Source organism: Protopterus annectens, chromosome 3.part1, assembly GCF_019279795.1.
Source record: "Protopterus annectens isolate FY-2018-M chromosome 3.part1, PAN1.0, whole genome shotgun sequence".
Taxonomy (NCBI): Eukaryota; Metazoa; Chordata; order Ceratodontiformes; family Protopteridae; genus Protopterus; species Protopterus annectens.
This window is the reverse complement of record NC_056732.1, coordinates 1032581373-1032595354: the sequence shown is the minus strand read 5'-3', so window position 1 is coordinate 1032595354 and position 13982 is coordinate 1032581373. Positions and strand designations below refer to the sequence as shown.

The 13982-nt window shown below is 44.0% G+C and overlaps 1 protein-coding gene across 3 annotated transcripts in view; it reads left to right on the top strand.

Annotated features, from left to right (window-relative positions):
- Positions 1-13982, top strand: part of SEH1L (SEH1 like nucleoporin) — a 644021-nt gene that overhangs the window by 344662 nt on the left and 285377 nt on the right. For all 3 annotated transcript variants that reach the window (XM_044067186.1, XM_044067188.1, XM_044067187.1), the window contains exon 4: positions 5614-5825. In XM_044067186.1, coding sequence (XP_043923121.1) covers positions 5614-5825 — 212 coding nt within the window. The remainder of the gene's footprint in view (positions 1-5613; positions 5826-13982) is intronic.

The following is a 13982-nucleotide window of genomic DNA, read 5'->3' as shown; positions in this document are numbered from 1 at the left end:
TACAGATTCCACTTCCATACTCTGCCAATGGCAAATGGTTGGCCGGATCTGCCAAAAAAAATCAATGGGCAGAGGCACAGAAACCGGTTATGTCCCTCACGGATATGACGACTATTCAGCCAGTACCAGAACAGGAAAAAGGACAAGGTTTTTATTCGACTGTTCTTGGTGCCCAGAAAAGACGAGGCCTGGTGCCCAATACTGGACTTATCAATTTTCAACACATACCTGGACGTTCCAAAATTCAAAATGCTAACTTTACAGCAGCTTCTGTCCATGCTGGGCAAGAACGCTTGGCTGGTGACATTAGATCTAAAAGAGGCATACCTGCATATCCCAGTAAGGGAAACGTGCAGAAGTTACCTCTATTTCAAGGCTGGCTTTATGCATTACCAATTCTCTGCGCTGCCCTTTGGCTTATCTACTGCGTCCAGGGTCTTTACAAAGTGCCTGGCAACAGTAATTACATTTTGCAGACAAAAAAGTATACAAATTTATCCTTACTTGGATGACTGTCTCATTCAAGAAGGGAACAAGGACATTCTTCTTCAGCACCTGGCGTTTGTGAAAAGGCTTCTAACATGCTTAGGGTACACAATAAACGAAAAGAAATCACAACTGGTGCCCTCTCAAAAGATAACATTCCTGGGTGCAAGCTTGAATACAACTGCCCAGATGGCTTTCCTCACGCCAAAGGCAACTGACTACTTACTTCAAACTGATGGCAACAAAAACCCAGTTATCTGCAAGACAAACTCTGCAGGCTTTGGGATTCATTGCATCCTACTGATTCCATATGCAAGACTGCATATGAGGAAACTACAATGGTACCTAAAAAGTTTATGGAGTCAACATTGTCAGTCTGGAAGCAATGATTCCTCTCATTCCCTGCCTACAACAGGAGTTTCTATAGTGGGCAAAGGCATGTCACCAGAACATGGGACAGGCTTTTACTCTGCCCCCTGCCAGCCAAACCTTAACAACAGACTCATCAGATTATGCATGGGGGGCCCACCTGGCGGGAAGATGCATTCCGGGCATATGGACCCCAAAACTAATGCATCTGCATATCAATCAAAAAGAGATGTTAGCTGTTCAAAATGCCCTGACAGCCTTCAAGGACTTACTTCATCCAGGACAGCTACTGATAAAGACGGACAACACCACGGTGATGTGGTATATAAACAAGCAGGGGGGCATGCACTCATACCCCCTTTGCAGACTAGCCATGGCCCTGTTGGACACAGCCTTGACTTACCAAGTACATCTTCAAGCTCATTTCCTGCCAGGAAAGCAAAACACTCTGGCAGACGATTTAAGCAGAAACCTTATGGACCCTCATGAATGGAAACTAGATCCACAAGTCTTCAGCATGATAATAAAGAAATGGGGAGACCGGATATAGACCTGTTTGCCTCTTCTCAGAATTATCAACTGAAAAAATTCTGCACAAGGACTTATCACGGACAAGCATGGAAAGTGGACACCCTTTCCTTCAGTTGGAAAAACCTCAGTTTACGCCTTTCCTCCCCTGCCTCTTCTTCCCAAGGTACTCCTAAAAGTCAGACAGGAGAAAGCAAAGATGATATTAATTGCCCCGGACTGGTCCTGCCAATACTGGTACCCAATCCTAAGGAACATGTCTCAATTCCCAGCTTGGTACTTACCTCAAATACCTCACTTACTGTCCCAGCAAAACAATCAAATCCTGCACAATCAGCTCCAAACACTGAACCTGGCAGCATGGCTGATCATGTAATTATTCAAACAACACCTCTCAGTAAAGCTGTGATGGATGTCATTTTGGAAGCCAGAAGGCCTAGTACTAGAAAATCTTATGCTGATAAATGGAAGAGATTATGTGCTTGGAACCAAGCACAAGGAACTGATACAGCAGAGACAAATATTCCTCAGATTTTACAATACTTGACTGAGTTGCTTGACAAAGGCCTATCTTTTTCATCAATAAAAATCCATGCCTCTGCCATCTCGGCACATTACAACACAGAGCCACCAATCTTTTCTCATCCTTTACTAAAGCAGTATCTTAGAGGGGCCAAAAATAGAAGGCCTCCCAGAAGATCACCAATTCTTGCATGGGACCTCAATTATGTGTTGGAAAAGCTCACCCTGCCTCCATTTGAACCAGCTGCTACTGCAGACCTGAAGTTCTTATCATGGAAAACAGCTCTGCTCCTGGCAATTACTTCAGCAAGAAGAATCTCAGAGCTACAGGCCCTCATGGCTGTGGAGCCTTTTATCATTTTTTACCCAGACGGTGTCCCTGAGGACCAATCCTTCATTTATGCCTAAGGTGGTTTCCAGTGTGACTCTTAACCAAACTATTCATCTGCCAACCTTTTATCCAAATCCGCAGAACAAGGGGGAGAGGATTCTGTATTCATTGGACGTACACAGACAGCTAAGATTCTACTTGAGCAGGACTAAAGCTCTAAGAAAAACTGAGCAATTACTAGTGACATATGCTGCAGGATCAGAAGGAAAGGCTATTTCAAAGCAGACTATTTCAAAGTGGATAAGCAACTGCATCCGTTTCTGCTACTTACACCATGGCAAACCTGTGCCCAAGGGCAATAGATCTCATTCCACCAGAGCTGCAGCAACATCAGCAGCCTTTCTCAGAGGAGTACCAACCAAATACATTCTAGAGGCTGCTACTTGGAGTTCTGTTCACACTTTTACAAAGCATTATCATTGCCTCTCTACTCTAAGTCCAGGGCAGGCTTTGCCACTGCAGTTCTCCAGGGCCTTATAGCCACCCCTAATGGTGTTTAGCTCCAGCCTCCTATCCATAGCTTTGGGATTCTATCCAAATGTAATGACTGCAACAGTGAAACACGAAGAACATGGTACAGTTGTGTACACTTACCATAAATGTAGATGTTCAAGTGTATTCACTGTTGCAGTCCAGGTTACCCGCCCGCCATCCCCCTTTTATTCTGGTGTTTCTCTTTCCTTCACTATCTTCTACAACCTATGTGGTGTATTTGCTTCTAGATGAAGGTAAAGTTTGTATTGTTGCATGTATATATAGTTTATATGTGTGTGTGTGTGTGTGTGTGTGTATATATATATATATATATATATATATATATATATTTGCTACCTTTTTGGGGGCACCTGACATCTGGGGCATGAAAAACTAAAGAAAATGGCGTTGGCTGCTTGTTTTATACCCCTGACGACCTGACGTAATGGAAGAGGAGACAGCAACCGACGCAGGACCCAAGACTTTAGAATTCAGGCCGACTGAGGGCAACCTGCCAGCAGATTACCCAAATGTAATGACTGCAACAGTGAAGACATTTGAACATCTACATTTATGGTAAGTGTACACAACTGTATTTTCTAGATGTTATACATGAGGCCAGATGCCCTAGCACTAGAAAGTCTTATGCTGACAAGTGGAAAAGGTTTTGCACCTGGATCCAGGCTAAGGGAGCTGGAACTGCACAGCCCTCCCTACCTCTCATCCTGGATTACCTGGCTGACCTACTACACAGGGGTTTATCCTTCTCTTCCATTAAAGTTCATGCCTCCGCCATCTCTGCTCATTTCAGTACAGAGCCACCTCTTTTCTCCCACCCTGTCATCAAAGAGTTCTTAAGAGGGGCTATTAACTTGAGGCCACCCAGAAGAGCACCTTCCCCATCTTGGGACCTAAACTTTGTGTTGGAAAAGCTCACCCTGCCCCCCCTTTGAACCAGCAGCATCAGCAGAGTTAAAGTTCCTCTCTCGGAAGACAGCATTGCTTCTGGCCATCACTTCAGCTAGAAAAATATCCGAGCTACAAGCACTAATGGCTGTAGAGCTCTTCATCATTTTCCACGCTGACAGGGTCTCCCTCAGGACTAACCCATCCTTCATGCCAAAAGTGGTGTCCAGTGTGACTCTCAACCAAGCCATTCATTTGCCCACCTTTTTCCCTAACCCACAAAACAAGGGAGAAAGGATTCTGCACACTCTAGATGTGCACAGACAGCTCAGATTCTACCTAGATGGGACTAAATCATTTAGGAAGACTGATCAATTGTTAGTCAGCTTTGCTACAGGAGCAGATATAAAGGCCATATCTAAACAAACCAATTCAAAATGGATAGCACACTGCATCCATTTCTGCTACAAGCAGCACGGGAAACCTCCCCCAAAGGGGGTCAGGACACATTCTACCAGAGCAACCTTCACCCCTACAGCTTTCCTCAGAGGGGTCCCCAGCAGGGACATCCTGGAGGCTGCAACATGGACATCTATTCATACCTTCGCCAAGCATTACCACCTGCCTATCTTCTCCAAATCCAGGGCATGCTTTGCCACAGCAGTCTTGCTGCAAGGCATCCTAGCCAGCCCCCAGTCATCTTGACTGACTCCACCCTTTTCTTCATCTTTGGGAATCAATCCAAATGTGATGACTGCAACAGTGAATCACGAAGAACATAGTACAGTTGTGTACACTTACCATAAATGTAGATGTTCGAGTGTATTCACTGTTGCAGTCTTGGTTTCCCTCCCTCCATCCCCCTTGTCTCTCTCTCTCAATTTCTCTCTCTCTCTCTATATCCTTACAAGGATGTTTTGGTATTTACTTTCTACTGGTGGTGGTCTTCCACCATAACCTAGCTCCCTCTTGGGGCCTCCTGACAGGGTAATAAAAACTGATGTAATGGCATTGGCTGCCTTAATTTGTACCACTGACGACCTGACGTCAGTCCTGGAGTGACGGCAACCGACGCAGAATTACTAAGCCTTTGGTATTCGGGCTGAATGAGGGCTACCCTGGCAGGGATAACCCAAATGTGGTGACTGCAACAGTGACTACACTCGAACATTTACATGTATGGTTAGTGTACTTTATGGAGCTTCCATGGAAGCAAAGAAGCCATGCAGACTGCTTATAAAAGATACCCAGCTGAGAACTGGCGTACTAAGAACTGTGTAGCATCAGTGCTAACTGCTCCACCATTGTGTCAGGTAATCAAAATTAGATTCATTAATGGTTGCTGGATGAAAAAAAAGAAACGTTTTTGTCGTGCTTAAAACTACATTTGGTGAGGTGACAGTCATACCCCTGAATTTTGCTATCTTTTTGCACATTTTTCTGTATATCAGTTGAATTGTTACTGCTTAGCCACCCGCCACCTTTGATATTATTTGTAACCTTTGTGGCCATGGTCCCAAGTCATAGAAGCTGCAATTATGTGAAACTGCTCCTTTTTATTTCTGTTGGTATTCGTTAAGCTTTAGTGATGTTATATGCTGTCTGTATAAAGTGCATTGCTATGTGTACATTGTACTATACAATAAAATGTTAGTTTTTGATTAGTAGAAATCATATGCTATGAACAAGTTGAGGACAAAATAAAGCTGTTAGTGAGACTGAGTTTTAAATTGGCTTGAATGTTTAAATTATTGTTCACAATTCTGATATTTTGCAAGTAGTGACAACAGGTTTTTTGTTTGCTTGCTTTACGGAAGTATCGCAACAATGTAAATTGAGGTCTTCTGATTATTTTGTGCAGTTTTAACTGTAAAACAAAGTAAAATAAAAGCATGAGCCCTATATGCGGCTAGTAAATATGCTTATTTTCTTCTTAGGTAAAAAGAACCACCCTTGTGGATAGCAGAACATCTGTTACAGATGTGAAATTTGCTCCAAAACACATGGGTCTTATGCTTGCCACTTGCTCTGCTGATGGTGTTGTAAGGATCTATGAGGCCCCAGATGTCATGAATCTTAGTCAGTGGTCATTGCAGCATGAAATCTCTTGTAAACTCAGCTGCAGTTGTATTTCATGGAACCCTTCAAGGTAAGCAGTGACATTTTTGGAAAACATTTGTTCATGTGCATGGGCCTGAAAAAGTGAAGTGAAATAAAGGGGTTCTGCAGTCTTTTCCATTACAACGTGAGATGAGGTAGTGGCTTTATCTGCCATAAGTGACGAGCAAGTATAATGAAGGATAGATTTCTTTGGAGACATCAGGAAGGTGAGGTGCTTGTTTTATACTTCTGCTATATTTTCAGGAATAGGGACCATTTTGCATTGCTCACGTTGTGCTGCCACATCGAGGAAATGGTCTACAGAGAAAAAGTGTACATTGGAGCCTGCAGTGCACACAATTTGTTTGTATTTCAGCATGCCACCTGCCAGCAGTGGAAGGAAAACGGGAATGTGCGACTTCCATTGCAGAGTGGTACTTAGCCTGTGTATTTTCCTGAGGCGGCTACATTAAAGATTATAATTCATACAGCAGTAAAGAAAGCTGTACTGGGCCAGCCCTTGTAAAATGTTAAGACAAATCATAGTCAGATTTAATTAGCTGGCAAATCCTAGGGAAATAAAGATGTCAAAGAGGGAGCAGGTGAAATCTCAAGTACATCTCATATATATTAATATGGGACTGAGAGTTACGTTTTCATCAGGTTGAGGGCTGAGTCAGACAGGATTCTGACAGCTCAGCATTTAAAACTTTCTCAGGCTACTAGCTCCACCTTACATGTAGTCCTGAGCAAATCAGGACACTTGTACAGATCTCTTTTGCCACATCTTAAAGACATGGGTAAGTACTAGGTGAGCTGCCCTTGCAGGTCATTTTAAGCCTAGCCAGTTTCCCTTCAGTGGTGAAAATTGAACCATGTACCTTGTAGCTATGAGTAAACACTAACCATTATGCAAACCCCCATCAAGGGAATTGTGTAGCTCACACACTCAATGTGATACATTAACATCTATAAATAGTCCTAGCCTTCTACTTAGTTGTTTTGAGTGGTACCCGCTAAGGGCAGTAAAATTAAAAGGAAGGCTTCTCATTTAGACAGCAGCTGTTTTGCATTTCCTGTTTCCAACAACCACAAGTGCATGGTTTCTACTTTATAGTCTGGTGTAGCTAAAGCTTCATTAGTAGTTGTGTCTGAGGAGTCCCTTGTACCCCCCCATCCCCTTTAAGAGAACATTTCTTCAGTAGTGTCTAAAACTGCATTTAGTAAGCTTTTAATGACATCTCGATCATCTTCCAAGTCTGTTAGGTCCCACAGGTCCATTTCTGTGGAATTAGATCATATTAATATGTGGCAGGCTTTATGCAGACATAGCACGTGGTACCACGTTTCTCCCCTTCTTGACTAGAGCATCTTTTTACCATATTTTTGCAGCTCATTGTTCACAGCTTTCGTCAGTAGGCCCCACTCATGCTCTAGACTTGTTGATATAGCTGACTGACCCCTAACTATCAACTTCATTATGGGTGTATTTCTTTATATCATTTATAGTTCTGTTGTCAGTCCCTGGACCCTTCAAAATTGATCCCACCATTGTTCGCATTGCTGTCATTGTTGGGCTTGTCAGTGTTGGTAACTACAGCAATGGGAAAGCGTCTTTCAGGCCTTAGTCCCAGGGTCAGTCTCTTGAACTTGGTGTTAGGCCTTGAAGACATTCATACTATCATACTTTTGCCTAGGTTGTTTTTTCAGTCTTCACCATCTATGCCCTCGATGTCAGACTTAAAGCCAAATGATCCCTTCTCATTTTCACTTGAGAATGACCCATCAGTGTTGGGCTTGGGGAGTCCTTCACTTCAGTCCTATGCTTTGGCTCACTTGTATTGGGTGGCTGGTTGGAGTCGATGCCATCAGTCAGATCTTAGCACCAGGAGCTGTCCTAGTGCCAGAGATACAGACGTTCCTGTGACTTTAACACTTTTCTCAGTCTTAGCCCTAGAATCACATGTGCCTACTGTCTTAGCTGTGTGCCATACCCCTGTGTAGGACAAATGGATTGGTGAGTCTCAGCAGGATGTACCCATTAGATTCTTACAAGAACAGTTTTCTTCCTCTTTAGAACAGTCACTTCAAAAAACAGAAAAGAAGACCAACTGCAAAAATAAGTATTTAGTCTCACCCCATGATTCTCCATCCCTGGATGTTGATGAGAACCTTTTCAGGTGACTCGAGATTTTAGGAAATATTAGAAATTATAAGAATAATAAAAGCAGAAAGTCCCCACTGAGCGCCTTCCTCACCCAAGAGCATCCTGTATGTGGCCTTTCTGTCTCCCTAGTCATACTCCTGGATGATTCCCTCAGTTAACAAGAAGGTTTGATTTGTAACAATATCTGCAAGGCAAAACACACAATATGATGGCCCCTTTTCTGAAGAAGCCTGAATGTGCTGGTCACACGTTCTTGAAATGGAGTCCATTGTCACCACAGTGGCTCTGAAGAAGGTTCCTACTCTGCATAGCCCAGCTGCCCACTCACCTAATATGGGGCCTCATTCATTGCAAAATGAGGACGTGCGTTCTTGTTTTCTGTGATATCCTTCTGTATCACTGTTGCAGTACTCTTCACCTTAAGGATTTTCCTGACAGAGATAGCGCATCATCCGGCCAGTATATCAAAGCCTTTTAGATCTTGTATACCCTGTACATCACACGTGTGCTCCTCACTTAGGACTTGGGGCATAAAGGTGACGTATGGACGCAGTTACACAGAACTTCTTTGCCACCCATCAGAATGCCATCATTGCTCATTGGGCTGAATGCCCTTTACTGTGCAGGGAACTGTTCAGCCTGTCCCTCCTTCAGTAGATCAGGGTTTCTAGTCCAGAATGTTCCTGATTCCTTGAAAAGGAGGGCTCTTGGAGGCTTTTTCTGGACCTTTCCATGCTCAACACCTTTTTCGAGGTTCCTTCCTTCCATTTAAGATACTTTATATTCAAACTGTATTTACTGTGTTACTGCCCCAGGCTTTCCTAGTATCCTTTGATCTGAAGGATGCTTACCTTCATACTCCTATTCACCCTCTTTTCAGGAAGTTTTAGCATTTTTCTGTTTTTTCCTCTTATTTTTAGCTCTCTGCTTTGCCCTTTGGCCTCTCCACTATTTCAAAGGTGTTTACAAAATGCCTAGCTTCTGTGATTGCCTTTTGCAGACATAAAGGCATTAAAATTTTTACGTGTTTAGACGACCTGTTGAGTTAGGTACCTTCTCCCAGTTGCCTATTACAGGCTCTAGGATTCACCATGTCTTTCCTTCAAAGTCTGTAGTTCATTATCAACTTCCAAAAGTCTGTCCTGACTGCCCCTGAAGATCATGTGTGTCTGGCCTGCAGAATTCAGACAGTGCCAGTGCTGGCCTCTCTTCCAACTCCAAAGGTTTTGTCCTTGATGGCTTTCTTTCATTCTCTTCTTCCTCTGCCTGCCATTCCAGCCAGGGAGTTTCTTTGGGCCCTAGAATTCATGGCCTCTTCTATTCCATTGCTCCCTCTTGCCGGACTGCATATGGGGAAGTTACAGTGGTACCTTAGGTCAATCTGGCTTTAGCATTGCCACCCTCTGGATTTCAGAGTGTCTCTCCTTCCTTCTCTCAAGTGGGAATTTGAGTGATGGATTCAGGAACTTACCCTCAACCCAAGCCTGACCTTTCATCCTCTGGTTCCTTCTCAAGAACTGTTCACTGATGCTTCAGACATAGGGAGGGGGGATTCTTGTGGTCACCGGAAAATTCAGTGTCTTTGCCCACCCCATCAGAAGTCAGATCTTAACATCAAAGAGATGACAGTTCTGATTCTGGCCCTTCAAGCTTTTCACCCCATGCTTTCTGCGGGCCCCCTGACGGTTTACACAGACAACACCACATTTATGTGGTCTGTCAGTAAACAGTGGATCTTTCTTACCTTCTTTGCAGGCTGGCTCTTCAGGCCTGGGATCTGCTGTCAGTTATCAGTTAACTCTTCAGGAGGCATATATTCCTTCAGTGTAATCTAGTGGCAGACTCTTTGATCAGGTCCAAAACACCAGCTCACAAATTGATGCTTCACAGAGGCATGTTTCTGGATATAGGCCATCAGTGGGGTATTCACCAAGTAGACCTTTTTGCTTCACTTCTGAACAGGCAGCTTTCTCTCCTGATGTTCATTATGTTTCACTGTTGCAGTCATTACAATTGGGTTATCCTGCTGGCAGGCTACCCACAGTCGGCCCGAGTTCCAAAGTCTAGGTCCGGCACCGGTTCCTGTCGCCTCCTCCCTGACGTCAGTGCACCAGGGGTATAAAAGATGCACCCGATGCCATTTTCTTCAGTCTTCCTTGCTACGTGGTGCCGAAGCAAAAGCAGTTCGCAAGTGCCGGTCGGCATACTCCTGAGATTTTCAAATTTGAATTTCAGATCCAAAGTCTTCATTAAAGCTAAGTACCCCATTGGGGAAACTTTTTTCTTGCTCCAGACCGATGTCAGAAAAAGTTAATAATTGTATTTCTTGTGGGAAGCAAATACCTCATAAGGATTTTCATTCTTACTGTATTCCTGGCCTAGGCTCTGACCACGACGTTGCTAGTTGTCGGTTTTGTGCTATATTTAACCAACGCACTATTAAGTGTCGGTACGATTTTGCATTTCATTACTTTGGCAGAAGATTTAATTATATAATGCCGTTGGAACAGCCGACTACCGGAGTTTATAAAAAGCACAAAGAAAAAGAAAAGGACAAGCATCCAAGGTCCAAAACTGATGACGAGCCTTCCGCTAGACCTGTCACCGGTTCGCCGGTTCTCAGTGTGGCGCTTTCGCAGCCCCTGACACCCGCTACCTCAGAGTCACACGCCGCTTCCGACTCCCACGTGGAGCCAACTAGGCCGCTGGAAACTCATGGTATTGGACACTCGGAAACTATTCCCTCAGATGGGTCCGGAGCCGCTGAGCAGGCATCGGCTTCTGAGGGTGTTTTCAGACCTACACAATTATATGTGAAACCAACTTCAGCTTCAAAGGCAAAGACTAAAGCAGCTCTAAAGACAAAGAAACAAGTCCAGCATTCTCCTGGACAGGCCTCCATGCCTAAAAAACAGAGGCTTAAAATGGCCGAAGACCTAATCACTTTGATCAGGGGTTCCCATCCCCCTCCTGATAAGAGGCCTAGGCAAGAGATAGAATATGAATCTTCAGATCAGGTTTCCATTTCCTCTGATTTTTCTTCTGAACAGGAATATTCTCTTCCTCCCTATGAGGATTCTGATGCTGAAGAATCTGTTCCTTCAGCTTCTCCTCCTGAGGATTATTCTTTTGGGGAGATCCTGCATACTATGAGGGAGCATTTCCACTGGGAGAGCCAAGATTACTCAGAATCCAAGAAAAGACTCAGAGACTTCCTTTTATTACCTCAGCACAGGCCCCTTGCTATTCCTCCTGTTTTAGACATTGTAGATGATGTATTTTCAGAGTCTGGTCTGTCTCCTGACTCTTTACCACCAGCTCCTGTTAAGCCAGACAGATACTACAGGGTTCCTGATTCACATAAATTTCTTTATAAAAACCCTGCTGCTGACCCAGAAACTATCTCTCAGGGTCCCAAAGGGGTCAAGGCTTCCACTGCAAAAAAAAACAATCCCCTCTGATAGGGATTCAAGGGCCCTGGACAGATGGTGGAAAAAGATTTATACTTCTGCTACCTTGGCTGTAAGAGCTTTAAATTGTCAGTGTCATATGCTTAAATATCAGAAATATCTTATGTCACTGCTTAAACAGAAAATGTTGACAAATTCAGAAAACAAATAAATGCAGAATTTATTGCATGCAGCTGAGCAAGTGGGAAAGCATACTTTGTAATGTGGTTTTGATTCTCTAGAGGCCTCCTGCAGAGCGCTGTTACGGGTTCTGTCATTAGGAGGCATGCTTGGTTAAAAGAACAGAATCTGCCTGATCATGTTAAAGCAAAACATTTAGATGCTCCATTACAGCATGATACCTTGTTTGGTGTTAAAGCAGAAGAGGTGTTGAAGAAAATGGAGGACAAAGCTAAATCTATGCAAACAGTTAAGGATTTCTTACAGGTGCAGCCTCCCAGATTTAGCAGGAACTGGCCTACAAAGAATTGGTCCTTTCCAGTGTCCGACATGCCACAAAGAGGCAGATACAGACGCCCCAGAGGCAGATCACAGCCCCAAGGCTCATACAGGCCTAAACAATGGGGTGCTTCTACCTCCAAAAGTGGAGAGGAAAAATCACAGCCATACAGGAAACAGTTTCAATGACTTTTCCCCTGCCAGCACCAAGCACTTATCTTCTGGCAGCTCCTTTGGGGGGAAAACTAGCACTTTTTTCACAAAATTGGCACATGATTACCCAGGACAAATGGGTCTTAAATATCGTATCACAAGGCTACAGGCTCCACTTTCACACCCTGCCAAGGCCAAACGGTATGCTAGACCTGCCACACAATCAATGGGCAGAGGCACAAAAACAAGTTTCATCCCTCATCGACATGAGGGCTATTCAGCAAGTACCACAGCAAGAGCAGGGACTAGGATGTTACTCAAGGCTATTCTTGGTGCCCAGAAAGGACAAAGCCTGGAGACCAATACTGGACCTGTCTATCCTAAACACATTTCTGGATATTCCAAAGTTCAAAATGTTAACTCTGCAGCAGCTTCTGCCCATGCTGGGCAAGAAGGCTTGGCTTGTGACTTTAGACCTAAAAGAGGCATACTTGCATGTCCCAATCAGACAGTCATGCAGAAGATACCTCAGATTTATAGCTGGCTCAATGTACTACCAATTCTCTGCACTGGCCTTTGGCTTATCTACTGCGCCCAGGGTCTTCACAAAATGCCTGGCACCAGTAATTGCATTTTGCAGACAAAGAGGAATACAAATATATCCTTACTTGGACGACTGCCTTATTCAAGCAGAGAACAAGGACATTCTACTACAGCATCTGGCATTTGTAAGAAGATTACTAACAGGTCTAGGGTACACAGTAAACGAAAAGAAATCAAAACTCGTACCCTCTCAAGAGATAATATTCCTGGATGCAAGCTTTAAATACAACTGCCCAGATGGCATATCTCACACCAGACAAACAAAGACAACTGACTACTTATTTCAAAATGTTGGCAACAAAGACCCAGTTATCTGCAAGAAAAATTCTGCAGGCTTTGGGCTTTATGGCATCCTCCATTCTGCTAATTCCATATGCAAGACTGCATATGAGGAAACTTCAATGGTATCTAAAAAGTGTTTGGACTCAACATTGCCACAGCCTGGAAACAATAATTACCCTCATTCCCTGCCTGCAACAGGAGTTTCGATGGTGGGCAAAGGCCTGTCACCACAACACGGGACAGCCATTCACCTTACCCACAGCCAGGCAGACTTTGACAACAGATGCATTTGATTATGCCTGTGGGGCCCATATGGCAGGAAGATGTATTCAGGGCACATGGTCCGCAAGTCAAATGCATCTACATATCAATCAAAAAGAGATGCTAGCTGTTCAAAATGCCCTGACAGCCTTCAAAGATCTACTTCATCCAGGACAACTACTGATAAAGACGGACAATACTACAGTCATGTGGTACATAAACAAGCAGGGAGGCACACATTCCTACCCCCTCTGCAGACTAGCCATGAACTTGTGGGACACAGCATTGACTTACCAAGTACATCTGCAAGCACAATTCCTGCCAGGAAAGATAAATACTCTGGCAGACGAACTAAGCAGAAACTAATGGATCCCCACGAGTGGAAATTGGATCCGCAAGTCTTCAGCATGATAACAAAGAACTGGGGATGCCCGGACATAGACCTATTTGCGTCCCCTCACAACTGCCAACTACAGAGATTCTGACAAGGACTAATCGCAAGCAAGCATTGAAAGTGGATGCTGTATCTTTCAGCTGGAACAATTCCTGCCAGGAAAGATAAATACTCTGGTAGACGAACTAAGCAGAAACTAATGGATCCCCACGAGTGGAAATTGGATCCGCAAGTCTTCAGCATGATAACAAAGAACTGGGGATGCCCGGACATAGACCTATTTGCCTCCCCTCACAACTGCCAACTACAGAGATTCTGACAAGGACTAATCGCAAGCAAGCATTGAAAGTGGATGCTGTATCTTTCAGCTGGAACAATTCCTGCCAGGAAAGATAAATACTCTGGTAGACGAACTAAGCAGAAACTAATGGATCCCCA